This window comes from Phascolarctos cinereus, unplaced genomic scaffold (genome assembly GCF_003287225.1).
Source record: "Phascolarctos cinereus isolate Bilbo 61053 unplaced genomic scaffold, phaCin_HiC Scaffold_726;HRSCAF=1367, whole genome shotgun sequence".
Taxonomy (NCBI): Eukaryota; Metazoa; Chordata; class Mammalia; order Diprotodontia; family Phascolarctidae; genus Phascolarctos; species Phascolarctos cinereus.
This window is the reverse complement of record NW_027556098.1, coordinates 368103045-368125509: the sequence shown is the minus strand read 5'-3', so window position 1 is coordinate 368125509 and position 22465 is coordinate 368103045. Positions and strand designations below refer to the sequence as shown.

Below are 22465 nucleotides of genomic sequence, written 5' to 3'. Positions count from 1 at the left end.
CCCCAGCACCACACCTGGCATGGAGGCAGGCACTTAAAGGTTTGCTGGTTGACCAAGGCCACTAAATCTCTTGAAGCTCCAAGTTCTTTATGGTCACAATGTGGGCTGAATAGGACAAAGAGGGAGCAACTCCCACCTCCCTCCCTCTCCTATTCCCTTGCTCCCCAACCCCATTCAATACAGTAGTGTGACTTTCAGTGGTACCTACAAGGAGTGTTTCCAAGGAAACAGATGCAGCAGTATCGTACATCTCAGAGACTACTCTTGGTACACTTGGTCCACAGTGCCTCTCCCCACACAAAGCTGAGGTGAACATGGCCCAGTCACTCTCAATGGAGATGGGAGCTGCTCCCCTCTCTGCTAAAGACTGTAGACACTTACTGATGGGCTCATCTGGGTGGAAGGCCACTTCATTGACTGAGCCAGCATGGCCAGGCAGCTTGTAAAGGATCCTCCTGCTTGTAGTATCCCACACGTATACAAACCTACAAGACATCACAGCAAGTAAGTGTTAGGCCCAGAAAGGTGAGGTAGGGAAAGGGGCAAACTGGAAACAGCTGTGCCACAAAGCTTTTACCACAAACAAAAGCAGCAATTTTCAATGAATGTGCTCCCAAACGACAAAATGTGGTGACAGAGGAGACGACACCAAGCCACCCCCCCTAAAGAAAGCAAGTCAACGTAACCTGGCTATTGCTAACCTCCAATTAGGTAGGAACAAGTCTTGGAAGTAAACTTAGCTGCTTGATGGAAAGCTAAATTGCACTCAGATAAAACATGCTCAGATAGAATTCCATCCCTGGATCCAAGAAAGAGGCAGGACATCTGTTCTTTGCAAATATTTGTTTGAGCCAAATGTTACTAGGTTCTATAGTAACTAGAATGTTAGAAATAGAATGAGCCTGACAGATAGTCTGACCGCCTAATTTTATGAAATTAGGGCTCAGAGAAAGTAAGTCTTGCCCATGGTCACACGGTTAAGTAACAACAGCCAAGACGAGATCTTGGGCCCCTCTCTTTCCACACTAATACTCTGTTCCCCAACTTTCTGTCCCTGAACTACCCCTGCCGCCAATATATACATGCATTCTTTCCCAAGGACACACAACCCCTTCAGGCGGATAGTGTGCAAAGTTCCAGTGGTAAATAAAAGTCAAAGGTAAATTAGAGGTCACAGGCATGTTGGTTTTGCTTTGTTCCATAGCCACCCGGATCCTGTCAGCTAGATACCAATGGACATCACCTGTCACAAAGGTAAGGGAGTGAAAGCACACGGCCAGGTTATAACAACTCAATCCCTCCTACTGAAGAAATAATTCAGAATGCAAGCCCTACTGATGGGGAGTCACCTTTGCGGGCAAAGGACAGGATCTCAATGGCCAGGCCCGTGGGCGCTGCTACTATAATTTTAAACAGCCACTGATAATTTGCTGGGGAGTCATCAAGCCCCTGAGCAGTGAGTATCTGAACACATTTAATGAAGTCCAGGCAACTCCAACTGCATCAATCAAGAGGTAAAAAACAGTATCTCTGCCCTTTCATTCATGAATCAAAGGAATAACTAGGACGAGGCTGACCATTTCTCCTGTAATCTGGGCACTTATCTGATGAAGCCACTTGACTAATTTGGGTGTGGGATGCTAATGAGCTGTGGGATGAGGTGGTAGGTATGACAGTGGCCACATGCAACCAGCAGGATCAGGCTTCATGCTCTACTGATTAAAGACTCTTGCTTCTTAACCATTCTGGAGTCCTGAACCCCTGGGGCAATCTGGTGAAGCCTATGGCCCCCTTAAATGTTTTTAAATGCACAACATAAAATATATGGGATTACAGAGGAAACCAGTTATATTCAATTGCAGTGATCTAATTATTTAAAAAACAAAAAAAGCTTATGGGCTTCCAAGTTTACGTCCCCTGGTACAGAGGGGTCATGCTAGCACTCTTGATGCCCTCGCCTTAATTACCTTCGAGGAGTTCTGATTTCTTTTTTTTTTTTTTTTTTTAAAAATTTTTTTTCCCATATGCTTTTGAGTTGAAAATTTTTCTCCCTTTTTCTCCCCCCACCCTCCCCAAGACGGCGCACAATCTGACATAGGCTTTGCATTTACGTATCCATTAAACATATTTTCGCATTAGTGAAGTTGTAAGTAAAAATTAAAACCAACAGGAGGAAGAGTTCTGATTTCTGAATGCTGCCTGCGCACTGACTTAGAGGATACCCAGGAATAGTAAGGGTGAAAGTACCCCTGGTGTCCTGTCTTTTCTGGGAGTGATTCTGGAGCTGCTTGGAGGTGCCAGGGATCCTGGGCCACTCCAGGAGGCAACTTTCTATCTGGAGCTAACTCAGCAGAACTCAGTGATATGTCTTTATGCCAGAGTTTATCAGTGACAGGACATCTGCACCTCCCCAAAGCTGACTTTCCAGTACCTGACTGCATCCCTCAGGATGCCACCATTACCTTCTGGAAGTCCCTTCCTTCCTGTATTACAGGTCTCCTCCCCCCAAATGAATTATGTTACATGAAGGAAAGAATAAAGAGGCATCATATTCATAGGGCAGTGCAAAAACAACCCAATGATAATACTAATAAATTAAATTTTAATTACAATATACAAATGTGTATTATTAGGTTCCTCCCCCTCCAAAACAAAACTGACTAGACATCTAGTCAATACCTGACAAAAGTATAACAAGCTAGCTTTTATACAGCACTTACTATGTGCGAGTTGCTGTGCTAAGAGCTTTTATAAACATTATCTCACTTGATCCTTAGAGGTAGGTGCTATTATTATTCCCATTTTAAGGTTGAGGAAACTGAGGCAAAAGTCAAATGACTTGCCCAAGATCTCACAGCTAGTGTTTGGGGCCAAATTTGAACTCAGATCTTCCTGACTCCAGGCCTAGCATCCAGTGCACTATGTGGACACCTAGCTGCCTCAATATGGCCTAGTCAGCATTTTGCTTAAAAAAATTCTAGGCTTCAGTCCAACCTAAACACCACTAACTCAGTGGAGGTGGATGGGTATACTGTATAAGATACTGTGCTTAATTATGTACATGGGGAGCCCCGAGCAGGATGGAAGAGGAGCAGGGCCCTGGGACATCACCTCTTCTCTGCTCTTAGCTCATAGGGCCCTATAATTTCACTTCCCTTTTGCGCCTCTGTAAGATGATCTCAAAGGTCCTTTCTGGCTGTAAATCCAGTGATCAACTCTAAGAGAATGAGAGGAATCATTTGGGGACGGGAGACTTTCTGAATAAAAGACCAAACATAGGCCAGCCCTAGTAATGTTGCTTTCTGGAAGGGCTCCATTTTTAGGGCACAAGAAAGCCAACAGGAGCCTCAGCCCTTGTAGGATTTACATGAAGGATTCTCGAAAGGTGGCTGTCAATGAGGTGCTAAATTTAGACAGCTTCCTTGTCGACTCCTTGCTTTGACATGGAAACCTGTGGCAGGAACAGTGCTCCTTTCGTCATCCTTCAGATTTGGTGACAAAGCAGCCAAGTGTATTTGGTGCTGTTACGGTGTCCAGGAAAATCTCAGGCTATCCTGAGACCACTGCTTGGCAACAACGGGACAATTCAAAGCAACTGAAGGAGGGAAAAAAATGGGAGGTCAGAGGACACTGTGATTTGAAGGAAAGCTTAAGTACCTAATTAAAAAGGATGGTAATCTGCTGAATAAGAACTTGAGATATGATCCTTACAAGAACAATCAAAGCTGTTTTCATTCAGTAAGAATCAGATGTGGCTTCAGTTTGTGGGCATCGTCTCCAGATATTTAGTAACTACCTGGAACCCAGTGCTCAGAAAAACCTTGAGTAATTAGCTCGATAATCCCGAGGCACTGTCTAGGAGGGGGCATTAAGCAGGAATGCTGCATCCAGGACAGAGGGAGCGAATGGTTTGAGGAACTGTGTTTAGTTTTGGGTCCCACATTCAGGAAGGGCAAGGATGGACAAGCGGGGGGAGGGACACCAGCATAGGAAAGGCCTGGCAGACCATATCATGAGGACCAGGTGTAGGAAGGGAGGAGGGTTAGGCTAGCTGTTGTCAAGGGACAGAAGTAGGAGCAATGTGCTGGAGCAACAGATGGAGAGAGGCAGACTGGAGCTTGGTAGAAGAAAGCACAGAACACACCACTTTGGGACCACCCAACCATTACAGGTCTCTAAGCACAGGCCAGATAAGCCCACAGTAGGGACATTATGCAGGCAATTCTCAGTCTGGCCCAGGCTGGATCAGACAGACGGCTGCTAGAGTCCCTGCTAGCACTAAGATTCTGGGACACTTGTTCCTTACATCTCAGGGGAGTTGTCAAGGAAGAAAAACGATCTTTTGTAATTTCAAATTCGTACACTGTCCAGGCTAGAAGACAGCCTCTTACTTCCCAAAGGCCTAAGGAGGTGGACTGCCTGGGCCATGGGAGCCTCAAGGATCCACAGCAAACAGGGTCTGCCAGGCTGGTCCTTGACTCTCCACTCACCTAGGAACAAGCTGCTGGGCTCCTCTGAGATGGGTCATTCACTGACAGAAGCCATCATGCAAGGCCAGCAGGCACTCTGGCTTCCCTGCAGCACTGTGTTAATTTAATGACCCTTGGGGTCTCTGAGAGCAGTGGAAGAGGTGCAGGGCTGGGGGCCTGAGCTACCTCCTCCTCTCCTGCAGCCAGGAGGATGGCTCTGGGGGTCTGCACCAAGGTCTAACAGGACGGGATGACACCTTTGTTGCAGCAACTATGGGAGAAGGGCCTCAAAGGAGGCCAGGATCGTCTGCCTCAGCTCATACCTAATCTGCCACCCCACTTTGAAGGGGGTCTGGGGAGCACCAGCAGCACAGGTCACTGGGGGCTGCTCTGTTCCTTTCTCTCCCCTACATGGAGCTTGGCCGCCTCATCAGTCCACAGCAGAATGTCAGATGCATATCATTGTGAAAGACTCTAAAAGTACATCTAACACAGTCTCACCTTTCCTACCTTCCTATGGAAGAGCTTGACCTGTACAGCTGAGGGCACCCATGTCAACTGTCATTCACTCATCAAGGAAAGCTTCCAACTGCCCTCTCAGCCTCAGCCCATTTGGAGGAGGCCTGGCATCCACTAGGTCAAAATTCTGTCACAAGGGTAAAGAAAAGGGGCCTTTGTGAATCGGTACTTAGAGCTTCCAAGCTGTGTAGTCAGTCTCTCACTTCCTGACCACAGTGATCATTCTGCATCTGCTCGGGCTCTGTCCCTGCACTCCACGTATTAAACATGAGACAACCCCTTGCCGGCTGCATCATTCTTTTTATCTCATGTTGCAATAATTCTTACCTGTCGGCTGAACCAGCTGCAATTTTGCTTCCATCAGGTGACCAGGAACACCTCAGGAGATTCTGCAACAATGAGCAGAGGTCCACTGAAAAGAGCAGCGTTTTCAAATGCTCAGCAGAGCAAAAGATGGCAGAACTGGAAGGTATCTTAGGGGTCATCTAATCTAACACCCTCATCTTACAAAGAAAGAAGCTGAGATCCGTGGAAGACAAGGGGATGGGCTCAGGATGCAGACTCTAACCTCAAAGCCAAGGCTTCTCACTTTCCACGTTCTTCTTCCCATCCCACGCTTCCTCTTCACTGGCAGGCTCTAAGTAAATCAGACCCTTCCTGGCTCCCCACACCCAGGCCTGGCCGGCCAGTCGGTACGGCAGCTCCTCGGCGGTTGTACCCTCTGCCCGGTGGTCAGCCCCACCCTGGTGCGGAGAGCTGGGTTTGGCAGGCAGGACTGACCCAGGCACATCGTAAGGCATCACAATCTCTTTGGCATCGCTTGCTTTCTTTCCCTAACTCCTCCTATCTCTTTTCTGTGCCCGAGGCCTTCGTCAATTAAACAACCCATATTTCCTGAGCATCTCGGGGCACGGGGGCAAGAAAGAGTAAAACAAGGTCCCTGTACTTAGAGCGTTCATAGTCTAGTGGAGAGAGAAGTAAAATGTATGTAGCTGAAAAAATAACTAACTCCCAGCATAAGCATCCATGGCTTGAAAATGAGATCACTGAGAGCCTTTAAATACCATAACTTACATTTTAATTGTCTTCCCCAGGAAGATGACCAGCAATTATGGCTTGTATTTTATGACCTAAAACACCAATGTGTTAACTATTTCACAACTCATAGATGATAAAATATGAACAAAGGCTAATTCACACATAACTAATTGGAGTTATACCTGGCACAGAAATCCCGTCGCTGTGCCTGCAAATAGAAGCTCCCTTTGCTCTATTCATCTTGGTCCTTATTAAAACTCTTTTTCTTTCTCTTTAAGAAACAAAAATCTGTGAGCTGTTTTACAGAACCAACCTGAGTCCAAGTGAACTCCCACAGCAAGTAGATTATTCTTGAAGACTCTAGGAACCCGACTCCTCTGAACTAATTAGGGGCTCTTCCTGTTTCCCCATCACTAAGTATATGGTAACAGAAGCTGGGGAAGGAAAGGCTTAAGTGGGCTAGGGCTGAGATCTCTGCCGAGGACAGGCAGCATCCCAGCCCTAGGCAGAGCCAGCCTGGCCTGTCCATCAGGCCACCTGCATTCTGGTCTTGGAATGCAAGCAGTACCATATCTGGGGAACCATCTGAGAAGAGGCAAGAGAGACTCCCTAAAGGGCCATCATTTCTCCTTAAGAGGAAGAAAGGAAGAAGTCACAGGATCAAAGAATCTCAGCTGGAAGAGCTATCCAGAGATACTGAGTTCTGATCAATACCTGAACAAGAATCCCCTTTATAAATTAATTTAATTTTTTTTTTGTGAGGCAATTTGGGGTTAAGTGACTTGCCCAGGGTCACACAGCTAGTGAGTGTTATGTGTCTGAGACCTGATTTGAACTCAGGTCCTCCTGACTCCAGGGTCAGAGCTCTATCTACCAAGCCACCTACCTGCCTCTAATTAACTTTTATTAAAAGCACTTGCTAGGTGCTAAGTGGTAGGGCTACAAAGACAAAATACAAAGCCACGCCTGCCCTGGAGAAGCTTATGTTGGACAACATCCCTCACTGGCCATTCTGCCTCTGCTGTCTCCCCAGGTGGCCCACGCCATTGCAGACAGCTCTATTTATAGCAAAGTTCTTCTCTGCTTCAAATCTAAAGCTGCTTCTCTGAGACTTCCATTCACTACTCCTCGTTCTCTAGGACGAAACAGAACGAGTCTCATCTCTGTTCCACGTGACAGCCCTTCAAAAATAGGGAGCTGGTTATGCATCTGTCTCACCTAAGCCTTTTCCAAGCCAAATACCCCTGATTCCTTCTTCCTGACCTTCACCTCATGAGGTAAGGCAGGGAGAGAAGCCACTTCCCAGAATGCACTGCTATGCTTCCTAGAGGACCTCTCTGACAATGAAGTTTCTGATAATAACAGCAATGGACTGCTATTAACATTAACAGAGGCATTATGATAAAGTAAAAGTTCATGGTCATACTAAACTTACCTTCTCAAAGTTATGTACATTTCCCTGAAATATCTTCACACACCTCTCTTTTGGGGCAAAAGGCCGGACATCCCAGATCCGAACTGCAAAGAAACAAGCACGGCCGTCAAAGACCTCGTCTGGGCAGAAGATGAGAGCCAACTTCCTGCCACCGGAACAAAGACGCAGCCTTCTCTGCGTAACAAAAGAGCAGCAGCAGAGAACATCTCCTCACACCTGCCCAGGTTCTTCTGACGCTCCAAAAGGGAAGAGAATGCGTTTGGCTCTCATTAAATGGCCCAGGGGAGCCACGGACAATTCAGCATCCAACAGGCTGCTCCAAATCTTGGTCTGTAATGCTCTTCCCCAGTATGACCAAAAGAAGAACACAAACCAGACCAACTGTTCTCAAGTCACTAGTCACCGGCATTGTGCACAGGCAGAGCACACCTGAGGACTTCAGGATCCGCAGCAGTCACCTGACAAGGATTCCCCGAGATCTACACCACCTAAGCCAGCTTATTCCCCTCTTCTCTCTGAAGTAATTTAATAGAGCTCAGGGCTACTACAATGAAAAGGCCCAAATGGATCATCCCACACGGAGTAACCACAAGCATCCCCTCTAATGGGGCCCTATTCCCTAATGGTTTGGGTACTCCTGTCATTTTACCTCTACCAGTCCTACCCAGACTCCCCTCCACCCCGATAATGTGTTTGTGTGTGTGTGTGTGTGTGTGTGTGTGTATTTAAAGGTATAAGTGTGCATCTATATATGTATATGTGTATATCTATCTTTGAGTTAGAAGAGACCATAAAAGTCATTAAGCCTAACCTTTTTTATTTTGTAGATTCGAAAACTGAGGCTCAGAAAAGATGCCTGCCTACGATGAGAGTGACTCAGTCAGTGGCTGAGCCAGGACCATAGGCCAGGTCTCCCACTGACTAGTCCATTGTCCTGCGCACTGACACTACCCTCTTACTGGTTGTCTCCAGTTATGGCACTGCCTTCCTCTAGAGTGTATCTGTAATCAGGCCTCACTCCCACAGGCAGACCCACAAGGACCTGCTTATCTTTCTAATAACTTCATCTCCCTCTGTGACTCCTGGAACCACATTTCAAACAAGGATGATTATAGCTCATCAGTTCAGTCTAAATTAGACGCAATCTCCAAATTATTCCCATTCTCTGCTTCCTCCCTTGCTTCTCCTTTTTTTCCCCCCTATATGGTACTAACTAACTTTTTGGTTTTTTTTAGTCCATATGTGTGGCTTAGTTTCCGTGGCTTCAAACCATTGATTTCCAATAGCAATACTGGTCTGTTCTTCATATAAACTGGAGGCAAACACTCAGGATAAAAAACATCACCCAAACATTGCCACCTACTGAACTGCACAAAGTTATGAGTGTAGCTCCAGTGTCCCTGCTCTTCAGAAGAAAACCCAAGTACAGAGCTGCAGAGCAGGGATGCCAGAGTGAGGAAGGCAAAAGGACATAAAGACTCAAAAGCGAAGGGGGCGATTTTAATCGATTTCTCTGCAGAATCCATGAATGTTCCTAGGCAACTTGCAAACTGGTTTTAGCCACCTGGTCCAGAAAACCCTCGAAAGATACAAAAAAGTTACTGCCCTAAGGAGAGCCAGCAGACCTTGGTCCTAGTGCTGATGATGTCAAGAATGAGCTGTGAAACCTTGAGCAAGGGTTAACTTCTCTTTAACTCAATTTCCATATCTGTAGAGTGGGGAAAATAATACCTGCCCTCGGCTGCCCCTACAAAGACATACAATTCCACAAACGTTTATTAAATGCATAGCACACGCTGAGGCTACAAAGATGAAAAACAATCCAATCTCTGCCCTCAATACACTTATAGGCTGATGGGGAGAAAAAAGAGACAAGAATTGGTGATGATCACATGAGCCAACCTTTGTAAAAGCAGTTTGAAAACTTACAAACAAAAGCAAGGGATGTCTTGTTACAGAATGGTCTCATACCAGCTGCAGGAATGACTGGGCTGTATACTGTTTCTTTACTCTCGGCAATGCTGCATTTGCCTAGTAGAAAATCTACCCAAGGCAAGGACCAAATGACTATATCCCCAGACTCCAAAGTTCCAGATAACTCAAAAGCCCCAAATCTAAGGAGATCCTAGCTTATTCTAGAAAAAAAAAATCAGCATAAAATAAAACGAAGACAACTAGGATTGCGAATCAAAGCCGATTAGGAATATCTGACATTTAGGATGATAATGTTCAATGTCAAGTCACTGAAATTCAGAACATCTTTTAGTCTAGAACACCCAAGCAAGGGAGTACACATGAAAGGGGGAAACCTGTGGCCCCCCCACCCCCATCTCTACATTCTATATACTCCCATCTCCCTCCTCTAACATGGTAACCACATTTCTACCCTTCCAAGTGAGAGGCTGGCTAAGGGAATTAAGAAAACCCAGGACCTCTTCATTTACCAATCTAACTTTTTCAAAGGACCAAAGGGAAGCTTACACAAGTTGAGAAATCTGGTCCATTCCTCATCACTTGAAAATGACTCTCTAAAGAGGTTTCAGAAGGCTGTCTCTGAGCATACCCTGGGGGAAGGTGGGGTCTTCTGACCCTGTTTCTATGACCTAATTGCCATTAGATCACTCCTCAATGGTACTTCTAGGATGGTGAGATTGGCAGTGTGCCTTCCTCCACAGGGGTACCTGTGTTGTCCATTGCGTTGGAGAGCAGGTAAGACCCTTCAGAACTCAGACTCAAGCCGGTCACAGAATCGGCATGGCCCCTCATGGTGTATGTCAACTTGTTCTGGCGCAAGTCCCAGACCTGGGGGGTGACAAAAGTATTACCAAAGTGTACTTACAGAGACTTTGTAACATGAGAAATCAGCCTGTAGGGCCAGCAGTGAAAGAACAACCTGATAAACTGGGGTATACTGATTATGAATAGAATACTATTAGGCCCCCCAAAATTACAACTATGGAAAATATTAATACTGTAAAAATTATATTTATACACTTTTTAGTAGTACAGACATATCTTCAAATATGCATATGAAATGCCAGAGAAAAGAAAATAGAATCAGAACACATACATTGACCATGACTATCTGAAAAAGGCAACAAAACTTTACTAGCAAATAGATGAAAAAGACTTCACAGATAAATAAGTCATGATTATTTCCAAAGGGCCTAGTAAGTGTGAATAGACTTTTGTTAAATACATATATTTCCATATGTAGGGGTGCGTGCGTGTATGCATGCGTACACACAGACACACATGGACTAATGACAGCAAGTGGGGGGGCAACAGATCAGTCAGTGGTAAGAGGAAGAATTACTGAGAGACTGCCCCCACGTTCCAATGTTTACCGTGCAGTATCAAGAGATCTAGTAAGAGCCCCACCATACTGGGTGGACTTGCGGTGGAGGACTGACAGGAGGCCACAGACAATGGCAGCAGAGCCCGTGGAACTACTGAAGGACTTGATAGAGTACCACGTTGAAGAGATCACAGATTCATCAAAGTACTGAATGATTGTTAGTACCAGTTTTTATTTTTTCCTTTGCTCAAAAGCAAATAGTTTGAGTTTTGTTTTTATTTGGAATTTTTGCCCAATTTCATTTGCTTATTCCTTTTTATTTATGAAGATTACTATCAACAACATTAAATTACATCTAAAAATATTTTCCAGAACTCAAGCTGAAAGAGAAATGCATGGATAGATGCATACTCTCCTAGGGAATCAGTTTTTTTTTTTTAAATGCTCTCTTGGTGGCTAGGGAGTGCCACTTTTTAATCTGGATTGAGGGCTAACATTTTTCTTAAATGCAAGATTGAAACACTGCTCTTCTGCTTGAATAGGGAAACGCAGAGCAGCAGTTTCACTGGCCCGGGGACTGAATTAAGTGCCAGCAATCAAGCCCATCCAGAAGGCAAGCAACTCCCCTTCCCCCATCAACAGCACCTTGCTCTGCAGAGCCTAACACATTTTATTAAGAATTTATCTGTTGGGCTGTTTGCTGCCTCAGGACTCAGGAGTGCTGAGAATGGTGAACAATTTGTTAAAACTGTCATTGCCACTCTTCACTAGCAGTTTCACTGAAATCTGCTCAGTAGCAACATGGAAAGAATTAAATTCACCAGAATCCAAACCGTGGGTGCTTCTCCATTTCCACATTTCCAAATTTTCCCTCCTTACTTCTTAGTAAGGGACTGGTAAAGGCAGAAAGATGCTTCCATTAGAGTCAAAACAGTTCTGAGATCTCACCAAAAAGTGAGGTAAGAGCCAGGCACTTATTTCCACCAAATTTCTGCAAAAATTCCATTCTGTTGCTTCTCACCCCAAATCAATTTCCCATCACGACTGCTGCTCAGACCAGGTCTACAGAAAAGGCAAAGCCCTGCTTGGCCGGCCACCCAGCAAGCCAAATCTTTCTTTCTCAGCTTTTCTCGCCTTTAGTCTCTCCTTATACTGCCTGGCAGAAGAGCCCCAAAGGGCTGCAGAGGGAACTGGTTTGCCCTTAATCCTCAGCTTTTGGAACAAAGGAACTGTAACAAATCAGCAGGGTTGTATTTTATTTAAGTATCGTGTAGAGAATTTGTAGGCTGGTGGAAAGATTCTTCTAACCCCACTTCTTGCTTTCCTAATAACTGACATCTATATGCCACTTCAAGGTTTAAAAAGTGATGTATCACACTATCTCATTTGAGCCTCATAATAACCCTGAGGCAGGTACTCTAGACACCTTACTCTCATTTTAAAGGTAGGGAAACTGAGGCTCAGAAAAGTTACACAGTGAATAAGTTCCAGAGGTGCGATCCTAACCCAAGGCTTCCTGACTCCAGTCCCATATTCCCCCCCCCCCCGCCCCTGGGTTCCTTGGATAGCCACCACTACCTACAGATGACCGAGATTCAATTCAACTCAGCAAGTACTGACAAAGCACCTAGCACAGGGGTGGGGAATCTGTGGCCTTCTAGGTCTTTGGGTGCGGCCTTCTGACTTAGTTTAAGTTTTACAGAACAAATCCTTTTATTTTATTTTTTTTTGCTTTTTGGTGAGGCAATCAGGGTTAAGTGACTTGCCCAGGGTTACACAGCTAGTAAGTATCAAGTGTCTGAGGCTGGATTTGAACTCAGGTCCTCCTGACAGAGCTCTATCCATCTCACTGCCCCTTAACAAATCATTTTATTAAGTGAATTTGTTCTGTGAAGTTTGGATCCAGTCAAAGAGTTGTACTTGAGGACCTGGAGGGCTACAGGTGGCCTCGAGGCAGAAGGTTCTCCACCCTTGACCGAGTATATGCCACGTATGGTACACATGACGACAAAAATAACAGGGCCCCTGCCTGCAAGGCATACTCTCATGCCCTGCACAGAAGCAAAGATAATGCTGGCTTGATTTACTCCGTTCTCTGAAGAGGCCATGTGAGCCACAGAGCAGCAGGTGTCCCCAGAAGGCCCTGCTGATACTTTCTATATTTCCTCAATACTCAATTAATACTCAGGGATTCCCCGAGGGCAGTGTGGTACAGCAGAAAGAGCACTACACTCAGCATCACAAAGAACTGGTTTTCAGTCCTGACTCTCACCATATGTGTGATTTAGGAAAGTTCTCTGGTCTCGGATTTTCAGGGGATCCATGAACTTGGATAGGGGAAAAAAAGTTTTTATTTTCACTAGCCTCTGCCTGAAACCTGGCATTTCTTTCAATTATGAAATAAAAAAAAAAGATTAGGTTTATGATACAAAAAAGGTTAGGCATCCCTGGGTTAACTGATTCTTAAGGTTAATTTTCTATGATCCGCTGCTGAACAGGGATTTTCATTTCTTCCTCTGGTGGCGGGTTTTTAAAGAACAGCTCAATGGTGTCATGAAGAGCTCATTAAAAATGAGGGCCAGCTTCCCTCTGATCAGCTGCAGTTACTCACCTCTATGTGTCTTTAAAGTGGGGGAGAAAACAGGGATTCTAATGAGGTCCTAAAAGAGGGAAATGAAACCAGATAATAAAAGTGTCCAAAGTGGGAACAGAAGGTGGCTACAAAAACGGAAACTTCTGTACTTGGACCATTATCCACAGTTCTGGTTCCTACCTCTCAGGAAATGGAAAATATTAGTCTAAAAAGGGTCCAGAGAAGAGGAACAGAAAATTATCATGGAGAGTGAGTGCAAGAGAAAAAAATTAAGTCTCTTCAGTCTGGAAAAAAAGAATACTTAAGAAGGAATATATGACCAAAATTTGTTGTGGTAGGTAGTATACATGTTTAAAAACCGAGAGGTAGCTAGGTGGTGAAGCAGATAGAGCACTGGCCCTGGAGTCAGGAGAACCTGAGTTCAAATCCAGCCTCAGACTTTTGACATTTATGAGCTGTGTGACCCTGGGCAAGTCACTTGACCCCGACTGCCTCACCTCCTCCCCCCCAAAAAACAAACAAAACACCATCTTACAAATGCGGAAACCTAGTCTCAAAGATGTTAAATAACTTGCCTATAAATGTCATAGTCAGGACTCAAAGTCATATCTTCCAGGAGCCAGAGAAATTGGGTTCAAATGTGATAAAAATTTGTGACATCATAGGATGAACAAAGATGCATTTACAAAATGGCATACAGGCTAGATGAAAAGACTGGTCAAATGTGAAACTGATTAAGGAGATGGCATAGATCTAATAGGAGGGGCAATTTATCAACACTAGAAGAGGGATTCCAGGGGGCACATAAGACTATTTTTACTAAAAATAACAATAGGTACTCCAGGCTGAAATATGTAAATATAAAAATAAGGGCACAGATTCATTTCCTTGGTGCCTCTGTCAGTGCTGCAGAACCCTAGGTGGTATGCAGGAAGCAGATGGACCACTAGCTGGTCCAGGCTGGAGCTGGCTCATTCTACTCACTCTTCTTAAACCTAAGGGTGCTAAGGAGGTTCTCTACCTGCTCATAGAGCTCAGTCAGGCAGAGGCTGAATGGGTCACCAAGGATCTTGAGGCCTATCTATTGAAGGCAATATCAGCCTAACATTTATCTACCTATTTGTGCACCTGGTCCTTGGGCACTCACTGCAGCTGTGGAGGTGAAGAGAGAAGAATCGTGGAGGGAAACAGACACAGGAGACAGTCCTGAAGCGGCAAGTCCTCCTTCCTCTCTTACAAAACTGCCTCTTCCTAATCCACCACCCTCAAAACACCCTTCTCCAGGTTAAGAGTAGCCTATAGAGTTTGGGTATAATTAAGAGTATGGGAGGGATGGTGACAGACCATCCCACACAATCAACTTATGACACACAAAAGGAAAGTATGAAGAATGCCCTCCCCAAAAGGCACTCGAGAAGCCAGTTCTGAACAATTCGAAAACACAAAAGCTATCTCTTCCTTTCTCTAAACCCTCCCCTCAAAGGGGAAAAGGTGTCTTTTTTGACAACCAAATCAAGAGAAAAGGGGCTGAGGAAACCCTATGGCTGCTTTCTGCTACCATCCTGTTCACTCCCCTCTGCTGTCTAAACTAGGACATCTTCACCTCCCACCTCCCAGGCTGAGCCGCAAAAATCCTGAACAACCACATTAAGGCTAATTTCCCAGTTCCACAGGCAGTCTATTTCTCTACTGTCACTGCCTGCTCCCCAGAGGACACTGCTGTCAGGCAGTCCCTGCTCTCCCCCCTAGCTTTACTTTCAAGAGCCACCGGACTGGCTGTCTACCTCCACAGCCTAAAAGGAGGTCCCACTGCCCCCCCAGCACCACCTCAAGCTTGGAGACCAAAACTGTCGCCCCTAGCTCCACCTTCAACATCAGATGTAGTTAATAGGCCACAAGGAAGCCAACATTTTCACTCATCTCCCTTACTGACAAGGTAAAGGCCCCACAATTCAATTTCTTACCCAGAACACCTTTCTGAGGCCCACCCCTGTTATCAATGTCACCCCCGAACAGAGATAATAAGAAAAATCAAAGACAGATTCTAGTACAATGCAGAAATTCTATAACATGAGAGAACCAGATGATAAAACCTCTTTGGAATTAAACTGTATAATAAATATATTAAAAGAAGACTCCAATGGGGGGGGGGAGAATAAGAACAGAAAGAGACATAGGTACAACTTATAAAAATGCACAGTAACACTGAAGAAATGGCAGCAGCAAACAGTGGAATGAAGCCACATGAAAGACAACTAGTAGGGAAAATAAAATTGAATTATCTCTAAATATAAGAACTCAAATCACAACCAATGCATGTGAAGAACAAAGTAATAGAGGAGCCAGGTAGAACTGTGAACTTTAGATCAGAATTCTTGAAGATATCAGAAAAGAAAAAAAAAAAGAAAATCACCAGGTACTATGCTTGAGGATGTGGAGAAGTTTCCAGAATAGATAAGAAAAGGTGATACTTTGCAAGTAGAGTGAAGACACTAGACTTCAGCATCAAAAAATCCTAATTACAAATCTCCAAAGCATGTAATTGTTAAGTTTCAGAATTACAAAGACCTCTGAATGTCAAGGGAAAAAAATGTTAAAATGCCAGTTAGACTATCGTCTAACTTTTCAGAAACAAGGAGACAATTAATGAAGCTGGACAAGACTACATGAAAGCTTTAAAAACACAGAATTAGATGTTGGAGTACAGACTATAGATATTATAATTATGAGTAATTAGCATTTGAAAATAAAATAGTTATCAGCATTATAGGAATTTCAAATTGAATTAATAGAAACAATACTATACTTTAAATGTTATTACACAGTTAATATTTTTTTCAAAAAGCTTTTGCAACCGTAACAGAAACATTTAAGTTGGAGTTTGAATAAAAAACTGCCTATTAAGACTAGCACAAAAAGGAAGAGGGCTAAAATATACACATAGTTATTACTAAAGCCATTTAAAACAGTAAGAAACCACAAAAAATGAAGAGAAAGGTGAATTGACACTCCTAAAAGCTATCTATAACAAAAAGAGGCCAAGCCTCAGGGAATAAGAAGAATTCGTTTCCATAATTTAAATTAGAAAATTTAATTTGGTTTGCTAATTGGTTTTTAACAGTAGAAAAAGTTATAGAAAATTAAAATAGATCTTACTCCCGCTAGACACATCAAGAACAATAAGAAGATGGGAGGAGAGGGTTGGAAAGGTGAGAAGACAAATCAAATTTAACATATATGACAATAAACATCAATCTCTTTTAATGGGGATTAAAACCCTAGAGCAGACCAAGAGACAAAATCTGTAAATGTTTTGTTTACAGGTAACATGTATGACACAAAAAGATACATATAGATTAAAATTAAGAGGTGGTCTAATTACATCATGCAACTCCAAGCTCAAAAAAAGCAAATATGGCAATAATGATAATGTCAGACAAAGCTGAATGCAAACTAAAAAATTTAACCATGGGCATTATGACAATGAAAGGAATAATGAATAAAATACTTAATTTTACATTTTTATACAACAAACATTCAGCAATTACACTTATTAAAAGTAGTACAGTCTTGTGTAAGAAAAAATAAAACCATGATAGTAAGGGACTTCAATATTTCATTACCAGACTATTTAAGAGAAGAAAAAGAAATCATAAACTTGTTACTGAATGAGCTGAAAATAAGACATAAAGAAAAATTAAGTGACTGAAACAAAGGATTCTTACATGTTCTTTTCAAGTACATATAAAACTCTCAGAAAAACTGATCCCTGGCTTGGTTTTAAAAAGCTATGTTTGGCAAATCCAAAAAAGCACAAATCTTGTATGTTGTATTTTCAAGATGACAATGCAATAAAATTAAATAATAGCATGATTAAAAGCTATACAGCAACAATGAAAATTAATCTACTAAACTACAGGTCTGACAAAAATCACAAAAACGATAAGAGAGTGTTTATAAAACAATGATAGCACTAATACGATATAACAATCTACAGTGTATAGGCAAAATAGCTTTTAGAAGTAAATTTACAGTACTTAGTGCCAACATTAATAAGAAAGAACGGGAGAAAAACAAAAATCTACAATAAAAGACATTAGAAAAGGAAGAAGTAGTCCAAAGAGACAATGAAAAGAGCAGAAATAAATAGAACATGAGAGAACAATTTAATTAATAAATAGCACTAAGCTGTTTTTTTTAAAAAGGCTAATAAAAATGGATAAGCCATTAGCACACAAAAAAAGGAGAAAGACACAAATCAACAAAATTACAAAGGAAAAAGAAAAGACCACAATAAGCACACAAAAAAATTAAGAATATCATTAGAGAATGCTGTGCAAAAATATTCTAACAAATTAGAGAATCCAAGCAAAGTAGTTGATTACATACTAAAATATAAATTACCCAAATGGACAAAATGTGAAATTAATAACTTAAATAAACCAATTTCACAGGACGATATAATAAAAGTAACCAAATAAAATACCCTGCTGTGGTATACTGGAAAAAACTCTCAGCTTGGATTCAAGGCAGACCTCAATCTGAGTGCCTCAGACACTAACTAACTTCACAACCCAAGCAAGGCCTTAAACTTCTCTGAGCCTCAGCTCCCTCATCTGAAAAATGTTAATAAATGCGGAATGGTAGACTTGCTGCATCAAACCAACTCTGTAAAACCTGAACGCACCATATGAATGTCAGCCCCAATGACGATCATTACAATGATAAGCATATAACTTACAAAAGAGAACTGGAGAAATCACTTTGGAAAATGCTTGACTTCCATTAAAAGTCATAAAAGGCTTCACTGGTATCATGTGCAGATACATCATAAAACTTGTATGTTTAAAAGATCAACTTCTGTGAACAGGAGGTAGGAAAAGGGGAATGATTCAACAGGAGACACACCTTGATGTCGTTGTCAATGCCACCGGAGATAATCTGATCACTGGTGTCATTGAAGGTCACAGTCAATACCTGGTAGGTATTCTGAAATGTCTGGACAGCTGCTTTTTTCCGGATATCCCAAAGCTGAAATGACAGAATCCAGATGTTCAATTAACAATGCAACTTACTCCCACTGCAAAATCTTTCCAGTTTAAAGGCTCAAGTGTAATTACAGCACAAAGTAATTAAAACAATGGCTGCTCATAGACCCTGAACTCCCCAGTGCTCCTGAGGATTCATGTCAAATGCAACAAGCATTTATTAAGCACCTACAGCATACCAGGTATCCTGCTAGGCACTGAACATATGATGACAAAAATGAAACAATTCCTGCCCTCAAGAAGCTTACCTTTGGGGCAGCTAGGTGGCGCAGTGGATAGAGCACTGGCCCTGAAGTCAGGAGGACCTGAGTTCAAATCTGGCCTCAGAACAAACACTTGACACTTACTAGCTGTGTGAGTCTGGGCTTTACCCCACTTTACCCCAATTGCCTAAATAAAAAAATTTTAAAAAAAAAAGCTTACCTTCTATTGCGGGAGACAACATAGACACAACACACACTCTCTCACTCTCTCTGTCCCTCCCTCCCTCCCTCCAAGGTAGCAGAGAGGCAGTGTGGCATAGGGGATTGAGAGCTGGCCTTGAAGTCAGCAAAGCCCAGGGGTTCAACCTGCCTCTGATGTATCCTGGCTGTGTGACCTGGACACATCCCCTCATCTCTCGCTGCTCCAGGCAGCTCTCTAAGAGTCGAAGATGCAGAGAAGGTGCCAACTTGTACTGCTGCAAGATGTTCCCCTCCCCAGGAGACCCTTACATCAATGAAAACAAAGCCCTATTCCAGATACACAAGGTATTTGGGAAGGATGGGAATTGTGAAAGAACTGCTGGAAAAACTGTAAAGCAGTCTGGCAGCAATTAGAGTCAGAGCAACATTCAACACCATACTCCACAAAAAATTCGAAATGGGTAAGTGAACGGAATATTAAAGATCATGCTAACAAAAACTCAGAATAAAAAGAGACTATTTGCATTTCATGGCTAAGAGTATGGAGATACATTCTTATCAAACAAGGTAAAAGCTATTACAAAAGATAAAACGATTTCTATTCTATGAAATTTATTTTATTTATATGAATGCTTTTGTACCCCAAAATTAACCTACCTAGGAATAAGAAAAGATTAATGTTCTAATGGGAAAAAATCTTTGTATCAAACAGCTCCGTTAAGGATTCAAAATTCAAGATATATAGGCAATTAAATAGATAAATGGTTTTATATATTTGGAGATACGCACTGTAATGCCCACGCCCCACATGACACAGAGATCATGTTGAGGAGACTGAAAAAGTAAGGATCACAATTATAACCAGCAGATGAGTCTCAGGGATGCCAGTGACTGGGAATTTTACAAGGCCTTGACTGAGGGCTATTCTAGAGTCCTGAGTCTTGAACAGGAGGCAGGTTTCCTAATGATTTTAATTTAATTTAATTTTTTGTTTTGAACTTAAAACACAAACATTTTATATAGCAAAACACAAAAAGAGAATTGTAAATGAATCCATGGATCTACTTCTTACTACCTGTCTTTTAAAAGCAAATTATAAATTCCACACACTTTCAAAACTGTCCTGATTGTCTGCGCTTGGAGAATCAAAAAAAATTTCAATGGAATTCTTTTGAGCATCGCTACCGCTAACTCCCCACCCCCACCCCTATCCCACATTACTTAAAAAGGGGGAGGAGAACCCAAATCTTGTAACAAATTAGCATAATCAAACACAACAAACTGATACAGCAACAATGTCCAAAACTAAGTCGATACCTCTCTGTCAGGAAGTGGGTAACATGTTTCATCATGTTTTCTGGACACATGGAAAAGTCATGCTCTACTCAGTTCTCAAATTTTTCTAAGCTCTTTTTCTTTACAATGTTTTTGTGTTTTTACAAATTGCTCTCTAGGTTCTGCTCATTGTATTAGTTCTCACTGCTTGGGATTCTATTACAGTATATCTTTTATCATTCCTTTCAGACTGTTAATATTCCATTGCACTTCTATGCCACAATTCGTTCAGCCATTTCTCCAACTGTTTAAAAGGCAATCTCAGGCACCTCCTTAGCTGGGTTCTAGTCACGCCTCCCCAACCTGCCCACTCCTTTTAATTTCCCTTTAGAGATTAGGAGGCTTGTTTTGCTCCCTTTTAAACCTTTCTCTCCCCTCCATCCCAATGTCTTCCTACTGGTTTCAATGTATTTCTACATCAAATTCTGTGTGTGCATACATGTGTGCCCAACTTTCCTTTGTCTGCTCCTGTTGAGAAAGAGCTTTATCTGATGCCTATTCTTCCCACCCCTTCTTTATACTTACATGGTCTTCTTTTCGTGTGCTCTAATGATGAAAAATTGAGAAATGGTAAGTTCTACTTGCTTCTTCCTTCTTTTACCTTCCATTCTATTTTCCTTCTTCAAGTCCTCAGGATGGAATCAACACACCCCTAAGGCTCTTTTTCCTCCCTCAACTCCCTTTGAAGACATTAAGGTTCTGAAGGGAGACTTGTTTCTTTTCCCTTCAAAATGTTAACACCACATTATCCTACGGCCTCTTCCGACTGTTCAAATACATTTCCTTTTCTAGGTTTCTCTTTACTCTTAGGCTTGCATTTCAATATTCCTGGTGTTTTCATCAGAAATAGTTGGAAACACTCTCTATTCCATTAAAGCTCTCTTTCTCGTCTGTACGATTCTATTTAGACTTGCAGAATAGGTTATTCTTAGTTGTAAGACTGTATCTCTTGCCTTTCGGAAAGATTTTGTCTAACCTCAGCCTGCACAATTTGGAAACAAAATTTGTTTTGGAATTCAGTAATTCCTTAAATATGATTACGTAGAATGTACACATACTGTTTTTGAAAGTTTGAGAATATCCAACTACCTATGTAAGTGTACTGATTCATAACACTTAGTGTTTATAAGACTGTCAGCTCCTTGGAGTCTGAACTATTTCTGACCTTTGTATGCCCAGCCCCACAGCATAATGCCTTGAACACTCGGTAGGCACTTAATATATTGGTTGAATTCAATTGCTATTTAATCCAAAGCAAGAACTTAACATGCTGGAAATTCCAAGACAGAGATGGGGATTTTGTCAATATGTGTACATAGGTGTGTACTGTTTAGCTCATATTTACATAGCAGTTCACAAAGCATTTGTCTCAAAACAATCTTGTGAAGCGGGCAGTGACAATACTATGATTTCTGCTTCAAAGACGAGGAAACTGAGGCTGCCTAATCTGGTCACATGGCTGGTAGCACAACGGAGATGCAAACCAAGATCTTCCCATCCCAAGCAAATGTGCACACATTTAACAATAGGCTGCCAAAGCCGACGCTTATCCACAAGCTGCTGCTGTTAACATGCAGTAATGGTGGGGCAGGGGAACAGGAAGATGTTATCAAAAAAGAACACTGCACAAGTTCTCATCTGTTTAGTGAATTCAGATTGTGAAACTCTAGCTGACCTAATAAAAATAAAACCTATTGGATTCTACTCCTAATGCCACGAGGAGGTAGAGATATGAGAAGATCCCATATTTGAGCCTTTTCAAGGTGGGGGATTTAGCTACAGGCCTTTTCTGGGACTAGTCCACACAAACATGGACAGCTACTTTCTAAACAGAAAGTTTGTTAGAAGCAGCATAATGCATCGGATGTGGAGTCTGAACACCTGCATTCAAAACCTGGCTCTGACACTGACCACATGTGTGACTGTGGACAAGTCATTTAACCTCTTATTGGTCTCAGTTTTCTCATTCATAAAATGAGGCGTTGAATTAAATGTTCTCTAACTTCCCTTCTATTTTTAAATCTATGATCCTACTTGGAATCGCTTATCTGTAAAATTCTATTACACATTATGCTTGAAAAGTCTGAATGTGAATAATGGGAAAGTAATTCCAAATGGAAGCAATCTAATATTCTGAAATTCATTTACTTGGCATAATCAATGATATAGTTTATAACTCAACAGATAAAGTGGGTGACTATTATCAGATACCGTGGTGCCATTATGAATAGAAATGGAGGTATATCTGTCACATAACATTCATCATGGGAGCGTCAGAAGCTACACAATACACGTGAGAAGAGATTTAAGGTATTTAATCTGCGCA

At 42.3% G+C, this 22465-nt stretch overlaps 1 protein-coding gene across 1 annotated transcript in view; it reads right to left on the bottom strand.

The window, feature by feature from the left end:
- Nucleotides 1–22465, bottom strand: part of SNRNP40 (small nuclear ribonucleoprotein U5 subunit 40) — a 46135-nt gene that overhangs the window by 1248 nt on the left and 22422 nt on the right. The window contains exons 5-9 of the mRNA XM_020983378.2: nucleotides 18261–18383; nucleotides 10143–10263; nucleotides 7462–7544; nucleotides 5316–5377; nucleotides 382–485 (exon numbers count right to left, since the gene is read on the bottom strand). Of these exons, the coding sequence (XP_020839037.1) occupies nucleotides 382–485; nucleotides 5316–5377; nucleotides 7462–7544; nucleotides 10143–10263; nucleotides 18261–18383 (493 nt within the window). The remainder of the gene's footprint in view (nucleotides 1–381; nucleotides 486–5315; nucleotides 5378–7461; nucleotides 7545–10142; nucleotides 10264–18260; nucleotides 18384–22465) is intronic.